This window comes from Saccoglossus kowalevskii, chromosome 15 (assembly GCF_978046115.1).
Source record: "Saccoglossus kowalevskii chromosome 15, keSacKowa6.1, whole genome shotgun sequence".
In the NCBI taxonomy this organism is placed as follows: domain Eukaryota; kingdom Metazoa; phylum Hemichordata; class Enteropneusta; family Harrimaniidae; genus Saccoglossus; species Saccoglossus kowalevskii.
Genome location: NC_140655.1, coordinates 21,977,093 through 21,989,125, shown reverse-complemented (window position 1 = coordinate 21,989,125; position 12,033 = coordinate 21,977,093). Strand labels below are relative to the sequence as shown.

General features: G+C 33.9%; 1 protein-coding gene across 3 annotated transcripts in view; it reads left to right on the top strand.

The window, feature by feature from the left end:
* Positions 1-12,033, top strand: part of LOC102808801 (arf-GAP with coiled-coil, ANK repeat and PH domain-containing protein 2-like) — a 55,156-nt gene that overhangs the window by 22,670 nt on the left and 20,453 nt on the right. For all 3 annotated transcript variants that reach the window (XM_006819655.2, XM_085490569.1, XM_085490568.1), the window contains exons 5-12: positions 215-268; positions 913-971; positions 1,910-2,093; positions 7,627-7,671; positions 8,439-8,534; positions 9,492-9,566; positions 10,863-10,960; positions 11,407-11,458. In XM_006819655.2, coding sequence (XP_006819718.2) covers positions 215-268; positions 913-971; positions 1,910-2,093; positions 7,627-7,671; positions 8,439-8,534; positions 9,492-9,566; positions 10,863-10,960; positions 11,407-11,458 — 663 coding nt within the window. The remainder of the gene's footprint in view (positions 1-214; positions 269-912; positions 972-1,909; positions 2,094-7,626; positions 7,672-8,438; positions 8,535-9,491; positions 9,567-10,862; positions 10,961-11,406; positions 11,459-12,033) is intronic.

The following is a 12,033-nucleotide window of genomic DNA, read 5'->3' as shown; positions in this document are numbered from 1 at the left end:
ATTTGTCATTGAATTAAAGACAATGCATTACAATACAATCAACAAACAAGTCATTCACTGCCAAGTCAGGGAGCAACACAACTCCCAGAAATTTATATAAAATAGGTCAAAGGTCACAGGATATGATGGCATATTGCAAACAAAAAACACCACTACACCAATCTGCTTTCAGCTATAAACATTCTACACAAATTGCTTTTTTTTTTCTTACCAGAATTCAGCTGACAAGTTTGTAAATGCATTGTCTGAAATGCAAAATTATCATTCGGTAAGTGAATCTCCTTTATTTGTAAAAGCACATAAAATGAAATATTGTTGTCTTGATCATTTCTTCCTTGTTTTGCAAGTGTTATATTCTGGTGTCATGTATCAGTAAGGGACTACGTCAAAAGATCGATGTCAAATAAAAAACTTAATTGCTTTAGTTTGGGGACGGGGGGGTTTTGACCTCAAAAAGTTTCTATCCTACAAAAACGATTTTATTTTTTAATAAAGTCAAAAAAATCTTGGAGTATTTGTAATTTTTTTTCTATCCAATAATGGACAAAAATAGCAGAAAATGAAAAAACACACATCCAAAACGAGAAAATGGTTTGGTCCAAGTGTAAAGCCTTTTTACACCCACCCAACAACCAACTGCTATGCCATACTACTGTTTGATTATCAATTTGTATTCAATGGTGAATGTAGTCTGACGCCATGGTCAATATTTATCAATTAAATTTCAGTGGGGGGTAGGGGGGTTTGGGAAATAACTAAAGGAATTAAGTTTTTTATCCTACATTGAACTTTTGATGTTGTCCCTAACTTCAGACTTGTATCTCATGGCAGGTCAAAGTTCATTATTGTATTAAAATTTCAATGTCAAAACTGCCAACGAAGTGTCGAACTAAAGCTGTTTTTTTGTTTCAGATGTTATTTGATCAAACTCACAGAGCCATCTGTAAAGCACTTAGTGGATTTGTTAAGGAGTAAGTACGTGTACTCTAGATTTCTAAACATGTGATACTGAAAACTTTAGAAATTAGCATTCCTGCAACATTCAAAATTTCTCTTATATAAACTCCAAATATTTGTGTGCAGGTCAAACACTTTTCTATGTTTACATCATGCAGCAGAAATAGAATTTTGTATGTCCTTTTTGATTCAGTTAAAAATCTAGTATATGGTGAATATCCATAGTAACATACAAGCAATGACCTTTTCACCTCCAGACTTTTTCACCCAAATTAGTCTGCACTTCTTTTGTTATATTGTCATAAATATTTCTAGAAATTAACCCTAATTTGGAGCCAGCAGACAAAATTTTATTAAATTTTTAGTTTTTACTCAAAAAATGTGGTTATTTTTGTCTTCTGAAAGAAAGTGCAGACTATAAACACGACTTTTTGTGAATTTGTGATGAAAAGAGGGAATTGGTGATGAAAAGGATAGCATACCAATCATTGTAGGGAATTTGAACCCTGGCTTTTATATCAGTGTATTTTTGCCTTCCGCCACGCTATTGGTCAGAGTTTTGAAATGGAATACTGCCATGCTATTGGTCAGTATTTTGAGATGAAATACTGCCATGCTATTGGTCAGTATTTTGAGATGAAATACTGCCATGCTATTGGTCAGTATTTTGAGATGAAATACTGCCATGCTGTTGGTCAGTATTTTGAGATGAAATACTGCCACCTGTTGGTCAAAATTTTGAGATGAAATACTGCCACACTATTGGTCAGAGTTTTGAAATAAAATACTGCCATGCTATTGGTCATGGCTTTGAGATGAAATACTGCCACGCTATTGGTCAGGGTTTTGAAATAAAATACTACCACACTATTGGTGAAAATTTTGAGATGAAATACTGCCCCGCTATTGTTCAGAATTATTGAAAAGTGTGTCATTTGTTCACTCTTTGCAGAGACATAAAGAAAGTTAAAGAAACAAAGAAAGTATTTGATAGAATCACAGATGATCTTGAGAGTGCCTATGCTAAACATGCACAGGTGAATAGAACCAAACCTGGTGAGGCCGAGGAAGCTTATAACGTCTTATCTGCTACCAGATCAGCGTACGCACATACAGCATTAGATTATGTATGCCAGGTATGTTATGTTTGTTTTCCCATAATTCCTGTAATTATTATACATCTCTCATTGAAACGCCATAAGTTATAGTATGCCGTAATATTGCGGTATTTTACTGGGTATTTTCATCCTACCATATAAGGAAATGTGAATTCCAAATATGGAATGAATATGCATGTAAGGGTCCTTTAATACCGTACTTTCCTGAACATGTAAAATCAGGAAAATTAGGGGGATGGGCTTATACTCGACTCAAGGACCACCTCCCAACCACAAAAAATTATCCAAATTACATTTTTCGTTCACAGCACCGATCTCGGAGAAATATTATGTCTTTTTGAGGAAAAAATGTGACACTTTTTACAATGAAGAAACCAACATGTTCATAAAAATACACACATTTTATAACAATACGGTTTACATACCGCCTGAATTTACGGTGTAGTAATGGGTAGGGTCTGTGGGGAAACAGTTGAAGGCAAAATTTTTATCATTATCTTCGTTGTGGAATGTTTTCGATCGTACGCAAACTCACTATACAAAGCAATTTCTGCCATGGTGTTTTTCTGGTTCATGATTTGACCTGAGCAACTTCCTTTGACCTAACAGGTCATGTCTTTCGTTAACCAATCAAAATGCTGTGTCGTACAGATGAAGTTTTCCGATTATTGATTGAGTAATTTTTTCAACGCAACGTGAAAGTGAACTACTGTGATGTTAAAATGCAATCTGTTAACACTGATTTCTACAAAAAAAAATGTGATTTTTTTTTCTAAAAGCTGTTGATTCGCAATTTTCGAAAGGTAAATTAGGGGTAAATTAGATGAAGTATTTAAACCTTTCACGGTCACCAATAAGTTGTGTTGAATTTAGTTCGCTCGTTCACACCCCATTCACGATAGTCTCAATGGACACGATTTTTCGGAAAAGTAAAACGATGTTCAATGACCAGGTTTCTCGATCACATTTTGGCGTTTCTAAAGCTACTACTCAAAAGAAATATGGATTAACTCAGTATTGCAACATCGGGGTTTACCCTGAGTAAATAACAAAATAGATGTGCCAATAATGTTCCAGGCGTTCACCCGCCATGCACTCTGAAATAAATGCTAGTTTTCTCGTAAAAGCGGAACCAAACTACCGGTACCATTCATGATTTTTAGCTCTCGTGAAACGGAGCTTATGTGGTACCGGTGTCTGTTACTCTGTGACTCTGTGACAAAAATTTGTTCCACTGATAACTCAAGATCTACAATTTCAATTCAAATGAAATTTGGCACACAGCTAATATATGATGAGTAGATGCACTGATTAGATTTTGGTGCAATTACATGCATATTAATTAGTCAATTATTGCATTAATTAGTCCCCGGACGCAGTATCTGTATCTTAGAAATGCCTGGACCAATCACAATCAAACTTCACACATACATGGTATTATACATATGCATGTGAATTTGTTTCATGATCTGATTCAAGATGGCCGAATGGCAGCCATTTTTGTGCTAAAAATCATCAAAATCAAGCATTTCTCGGCTGTTTACAGATGGATTTTGTTCAAACTTGGTATATACATTAGACATTATAAGACCTTGATGCACATCATTTTGTTTTACAATCTGATTCAAGATGGCTTAATGGCGGCCATTTTTGTGTTAAAAAATCCTAAAAATCAAGCATTTCTTGGCTACTTACAGATGGATTTTGTTCAAACTTGGTAAATAATTTTGTTTTTCAGATAAGATTCAAAATGGCCGACTGGCGGCCATTTTGTTTTAATGAATGGGCTTCTAGACCCATATCTCAGACTTGTTTTGACTGATTATATTCAAATTTTAAATATTCATTATACATCATGTCATAGATAAACAGATATATTGATTTGACGATCCTATTCAAAATGGCCGAATGGTGGTCATTTTTGTGCTAAAAAATCATCAAATATCAAGCATTTCTGGCATTTATGGATGGATTTCGTTCAAACTTGGTACATACATTAGACATTACGGGTTCCTGATGCACGTCATTTTATTTTTCAGATTGGATTCAAAATGGCTGACTGGCGGCCATTTTGTTTTAATGATTGGGCTTCTAGAGCCATATCTCTGAAATGCTTTGACTGATTATATTCAAATTTTATATATTCGTTATACATCACGTTATATATATATATACATGTATTCAAAATGGCTGATTTTGAATGCTGTTCCAGAGCATTATCTCTCAATATGGACAAGTACTTGTTTGACGATCAGATACAAATGTCAATTTTAATGTTAAAAAAATCATATTCCTGACATGGTTATATTCCAGCTATATTACTATAAACAAAACTATTTATCTTAAATTTGATAACTAACGGGGACTGTGCCATGCATGGCTTGTTAATTTATAACTTAGAGTCTTGAAAGGTTCTTAACAAATATTTGACTAGGGTGAGTAGCCTAATTTGCATAGTGCAATAACGTATTCTGTCGCAAAAAAAACTGGTAATATTTCATTGGAAGATCTGCAAATTTGCGAATTTTAGTATATAATGATTTATTATATCATGATGGATGTTATTTGAGCAGATACAGCGACTAAAAACATCAAATGTATGGGGAGTACGCATGCGCAGTTACAAGAGTGACGCGGCCATTTTTTCAGTTTGACGAAAAAGCAGTACCTTTTCCGATTTTCATGAACTCAAGTTCAATTTCATTTTGTGCATCATATTTATCAATAGACAAAATTGAAGACAGATGCCGTACAACTTTCTGCCAATCTTGATTCGTAAATGTGCTGGTTACATGTACAGTGTTCTCCTCGGGCCTGCGTCGCTTAGACAATAGCCGCGTAACTTTCGTTCCACCCGCGATTCTGCAGTGTTCTCATCAGGTCTTTTAAGGGTATCAGGTCCGATACTGTTCTTTCTTTCCACGATACTGTTTCCCTCAAGCTGGGCCGTTTCCAGGCCATTGTTTTGCAATGATGAATCAGAACAGAACAATTCGTGTGAACTGATCGATCCTAACTTATTATCTGGATACTCGTATTCACCTGCGGATACTTTGGCCTACTTTCAAGAATGAATATAGAAGGAAATCAACGATTTTTTTTCAGTATCGCTCCAGACTTTGCAAGATATTTATATAATAATCACAGTGATCACTACTATTGGGTTCAAAAATTATTTATGATCATTCAAAATATAGTGGCCATGGCTGTCGGTTCAACCCAGTACTGACCTTCACCGCTATTGCGACGCCACGAGCAGAGAAAAGGAAAACTGAATCCCCGCGTCTACACTTAATCCATGTATAAGGCAGACAGCAACAGCAAGGAAGTTTGTCAGTTTTATTCAAGATATAAATTTTCTATTTTACGCATTGAAGCTACACAACGTGACCAAAAGCACTTCCAATGTGATCTAATTTGTAAACAATCTCTTTGCACACGACTCCCAGTGTCTTCTCCTCGAGCAGACAGTAATGTTTCACATTTGTTTTCACATGGTTTCCATCTTACTCAATTAAAACGAAGCAGTTGATTCCTATTTTACTTAGTGTTTATTCTTGTTTGATATTTTTAAACAAAAATGCACTCATTAAACAAATAGTAAATATGCGAGTTTTTTGTTTTTGCCGAACGAGGACATGGAAAACAAAATGACGATAGTTTTGTGTAGGGTTGATCGCGATCTTCGGTTTGTATCAAAACCACGTCTCACAAATGAAATATTTTTTTTGAGTGATAATTTGATAGCAATTAAACAAATTTCAATCATTGGCATATGTAAGGGCTGGTTCACTTACTTTCAAGGGCTCAAAGTCCGGGCGAACATTAAACTAGATGTTTTTATTTATCTGTTCTAGGTATGTTGTACAGACTTTTTAGTTGTACTATTTTGATGATTTAATTTCAAGAATCTGTCAAGGAAACAATCTGTTGTTACTTTACATGTTCACGTAGGTTTAATTTAGCAGATTTTACTTGTCAGCGAAAATGGCGAAATTTGTCCATTGCGTCAAGAAGATCTATCCTGATTTGCTGCACTGAGGTTAATTGCGATTTTTACTACTCCATCGCTAATGTCGTAATGACACCAATTACCAAGAATTAAAAAAAACAAGTGAAATTAAGTCGCATTAGGAAAAAAACCCATAAGAAAATCAAAGCAAAAATTATTCAACTGACGAGACAAACCCCAACCTCTAGAAATACCTCATTCATAGAGTGCCTCATTAGTGCCCATTGTTTACAAGTATAGTGTCCTTGCATGTTTTTCAAAATGCCCATATCAAAATCATGTGTTTCCATATACAGTATGTCAGAGATTCTCAGACATCTTGATCAATTTTATTGATGGATTGACCTACATGCAATTACATTAACTTATTAGGCAAAGCCTATACCTTTATAATACCTGCTCTGATGACACGAGAGCTATTTACAGTTTAACTTTGATTATGCAATGAAATACACTTTTTACATGCATATTTTAATAAATGTTGCCGATGCCCAGTAAAAACACCCTGGGCCAATACTCGGGGATTTCCTCAACTCATTAAATGTCTATAAACAGAGGGATAGGCTTATGCTTGGGAAGTACGGTAATAAAAACAAACATGGCTGCCACCAGGGTTTGCCCGAACTCCACACAAAAAAGTTTGCTGATTTTGGATTTCGGCATTCTGCCAGTCTCTTCATAATTATAAAATATTTAGATTTATAACAAGATTCTTTATTACTAACTTTGGAGCAATATTTTAGATTTTGTGAAACGTTGGAATATTTCCAGAATTTTGTTTATGATCATAAGATTTCAATCTGGTTGGTAAAAAGCCATTCACATCTGGCCTCATGAGCATCTTTTTACCAGTTATTTCAAAATTCTTAAATTATTCCACCGTTTTGCAGTATTTTAAAATATATTTGGTAATACAGATGTATGTGGAACTTATATCTGTGAACCATTCTTTGCAATGAGAGACAAATTTCCTTCATTTTTCACTCACCCTCTCAATATTAGACATGTATATATATATCTTTATTCAGTACTATAGGCCATGGGCCTTACATGTACAATATTAAATATTCTTGAAAATAAATAAATAAATATAACTAATGTATTTGAATTACTTGAATTAATTAACGAAATAAATTTCCATTCTGTTGCTGGAGAAAAATAAAATTGTGGAATAAATTTTAGCCTAAGATTGGCATATTGTGGGCAAATTAGAAGCATGTGATGGACAAAACCTCAGTTCCAGTGGAACGCCTGTCCCTCTCCCAGTCTCAATATTTGGGTCATGTGTAGAAATTCTAAAACAAGACAGTGCCCTCTCAATATTATAAAACATCTGACAGTTAATGATTACAGTTTTCCCACAATGCAGCGCTGACATTTTTTTTGAGTGATGTGTGTGAGTGTATTCTGCAGCAATCCTTTTTTTTTTGCAAACTTGCAGGTAGTTGATTACAGATATGAACAGCACTATTTTGTTTATTTTTTAATTCTTGATTATTATTTTTTCAATTTATTGATAACTCGTTTCTTTCTTTGTAGATTAGTATAGTTGATTCCAGAAAGAAATATGAAATACTTAATTCTGTAAGTATGTCGCATTTATTATGCATGTGGTATGTATGTACCACGAACTTAACCCTTTCACCACCAGACTTTCTCACCCAAATTTTTTGTACTTATTTCTTATATCTTTTCAATATTTCTGGAAATGAACCCTAATTTTGGACCTAACAGACACAATTGAAGTCAATTTTCAGTTTTTAGTCAAAAAATTTGGCTATTTTTGTCCCAATCTTCTTCAGGGAAGTACAGATTATAAACTGGATTATTTTGTGAATTTATGCTGAAAAGGGGGAACTGGTTGTGGAAAGGTTAAAAAAAGATATATTATTGCACTAAAATTATGTTTTTTAATGTCCTTTGGGTCAAAATTCAGTGGAACAATATCCTAATGTTTAGAGATTTAAGTCGTTCATTAGGTGTAATCCAGTGCTACCACCATTTTGTTGGTCCATTATTGTTGTTACCCAGTACTAAGGTACGATACTTGATGGTGCTATGGTACCATACCTTCTGTGCGGTTACTGAGGAAAACATTTGGGGAGTCACCTTGTAGCATTATTAGCTAATGCTACATACGGCTTCAGAAATTTGGATTGTTCAGTAGCAAAAACTCAGAGCTCTCATGAATGTTTTCTATAGTGAATGCTCCCCTGGTGGTGGTTGCCATATGGTACTATAGATGATCATGGTTGTTGCCATGATATCATATCAGATCATGGTTGTAGCCATGGTACCATTATTGATGGTGATAGTTACCATGGTAATATAACAGTAATTCTTTCTTACAGTTGTTGTCCTTTACTCAAGCGCAGTACACCTTTAATCATCAAGGATATGATTTACTGAAAGAATTAGAACCATTCTTTAAACAGCTTTCATCCCAGGTAAGATATTAAAGCAACAATAGCGGTGATTTTGAACATTTTCTTGTTTGAATATAACATGACGCATAAAGTTGACCAAATCTTTTCGAAATATTGTTTCAGACACAATTACATAATCCTACACAAGGGTAATAAAATGTGATGTGAAAAAGGTAGAGTAGTCATCGTTTAGTCAAATTTGTCACATGAGCAGAATTGTAGAAAATTATGATGCACTCTATTATTGGAAATGACGCATAAAATCGGGTCCCCCCGTCATCTGTATTTAAATAGATGACGCCCTCTGGAGGCCTGATGCAATCCCACAGCCATCTTGTTTACACTTGTATTAAAGTGATTTAATGTATAGTGTCAGTAATAATAGCATCTATGCTTTCAGTGTCTACATTTTGACGATGACTTTTACAAACTGGCACTAATGAAACGGGAAATGTTTTATTAAAAATAAAATTGAGAGAAAAAAGATATTACTGTTTTAAGTTTAGAAGTGCATCTTTTATAGAAGAGCATATTAACCAAAACTTGCATTTGTTGTATTCTGAAAAACAAGATGTTTTTTTAAATTTGATCGCACAATGTAGAACATCTGTGAATATACAATATGACACACCACTGAAGCATAAAGATTTGCTGTGTGACAATTAGTTGTGTTAATTTACTGTTGCGTCATTGACACAACAGAAAATTGTACATTTACTATAATAGTTATGGAATTTGTAATTTCGTAATTTTATAAACAAAATAAATGAAAAAACAAACGATAAGGCGATAATCTTTTGTTTTTTACATTTTGAAAAGCAATCTTCTCAGCAGTTTGCAAGCTGACTCAATTTGATATTTAGGGATTCCATTTTGACTCAGGATCCCCTCAAAATCAATCCTGGTAGAGAGGACACACTAGTAAGCACACGTGCTACTAAAAGCAAGTTACCACTGACATGATTCTATCATTCACAGTTAGCAGAGCAGCGAGTTACTGCGATTGCTGAAAAGAAAGAAATGGACAAGAGACACAACCTAGTCAATGATGTGGTAAGCTATAATAAATCCAACACTTAAGGTGGTTCCAGCCTAATTCCATTTTTGTACTACTGAGCATGTTACTGCGCATGCATGTCTGACTGAAAACTGAACTAAATTTTAATTTTTTGAATGCCAAAATCAACTTCAGGTGCCTTCCACCAAATAGTTCCATATATAGTCTGCTCTTTGCCACTTAAAATGTTGTGAAAATTTCTGATATTTTGATAAAAAATTAATAGTAATGTCACATTTTATTTGTTTGGTTCAAAATTAAGATTGATTTCAGTGAAAAATACAGAAAATGTGCACAAATCCACCCAATTTGAGCGGGGGAAAAATGGTACTCTAAGGGTTGAATGCCATTGATATTAAAAATAGTATTTATGCCATTTCTGGTAAAAATGATATTTTCAAATTCTTCTTGAACACTACCAACCTGATTACTTTGATATTTGAAGTGTACATTATTTTTGTGAACAATTTGTTTGATTAAGTTAAGTTGCCATGTTCTCAACAGTCTTTTTGTGTGGGTTAACTGCGTTTTGTTTTATGGGTGTGCATTGTTTGACTTGGCTACCACAATGTTCTTGTTGGACAGCAATGGTATTTTGAGCATCCGGTTGCTTGTTGTTAGATTGTACTGTAAACTTATCTCAATCTGACATTGTTTCAAGTGTCTTCCTCCTTCTCTGGTCTATACATATTCCTATGATTTCATCACGAAGTATAATTATGAATCAATAATCAATAAATGTGAATATTAAAAAAAATATTGTGTTTATTTTCTTTTAATACACGAATGTACATGTATACATAAATTTGTTACAATAATAAATTGTATTAAATAAAATAAGAATAATATCAGAGGTACATTACTTGGGGTTTGCAACTACGGTGACATGATACCAAGATCCCGTTACAATCTCGCTCTCGCATAAGCGAATGCGCATGCCCGAGGTAACTAGGATACTGTGATGTCCAGGTGGATCAAAATAGCTGCCCAAGATATGACGGATTACGAGAACTATATTTTCTGTACATTTTCGATGTATTACATTTTTCACTACGATAGTGGCAAGAAAAGTTTTATTTTTTCATTACAAACCTTGAACATTGATATATGTCATGTCAGAAGGTTGTAGCATCAGTCTCGCTATCTACGAGAAGAGACTTGAATGTGATCTTGACATGATGTCACCATACAGTACTATGCGAGTTGCAAACCCCAAGTAATGTACCTCTGATAATATTTATATTTTTCTATTTAATCTTTAATTTGACATAGATATATTTATATTAACATAGGAAATGATTTTGAGTCAAGTACCAGCTGATAAACCAGCATATGAAATGGAAGGGTATTTATTTAAAAGAGCTTCCAATGCATTCAAGACATGGAATAGGTAAATATGAGAAGGTCATTTTCTGACCAAGTTCAATATTTTAAGAAATGTGTATTCTTTACTCAAGCCAGGAATAATATTGAATGTTCTACCAGTGGATCCACTGCAAATATGATTTTTGATTTGTCCAACCATGAAAATTCTTTTAGCCAGAAGGCTTTAAAATTGTATGCAACTCAGTAACTTTCTTCATTGAAACTTGTTCCATTTCTTTATCCAAGGATTTTGATTATTATTATATTATCTGCTCCCTGATTTGCGATGTTTTGCAATTTTGGAAAACTAGCACCAACAACCACATTCGAACATTTTCTCGGTGATATTTAATAAACACTCACCAGATTTGGCGACCATGAAAACATTTACTCTTGTTTTGAAAATTGTAGTTACCCTGCCAACGTGGAATGTCAAACCTGGAATGTCTGGATATGTTTTGTTTTTTTCAGACGATGGTTTATTATACAAAACAATCAATTGATTTATCAAAAGAAGCTAAAAGTAAGTTTTGATTTCTTGTTTTTTTTCTTTCTACTGAATATCTTCTAAACTAGCTAAATGATGATTTTAGTTTGAATACCGGTAGGTGATTTTTTCTTCTCTGTGAAATATTGTGTTGACTGCCAACAAATTTGAAGAATTTGATTTTGAATTTCTTCTTCTATAGCTCAATGCTGATTATTTAGAAAGTAATATTACATTGAAAAAATCTTACTTCATCAAAATTAACCATTATCAAAAATATATAGCACGTTATTAAGCAAAGAAATAACCAGAAATACTTTCACGCAGTGTTTTGACGTGATCTTTATCGTGTTTTTCTGTTCGATTTCACACATAACAAGGGATCCTGCAGTGAATGGAACCTATGTATTTCATCAATATGACTGGTTGCACGAGTTAAACTTTTGAATAACTAGTTGCGTATTTACGTTGCTAAAACTTGCAGCATTGGTATGCTACGATATATTGCACCACTAGGTTGTGAAATCATCACCACCATCTTTGTATATGAATCCTGGATACCTAAAGAATGTGAATCAATCATATACTCACACCTTGCGGCTGAGGCAGAT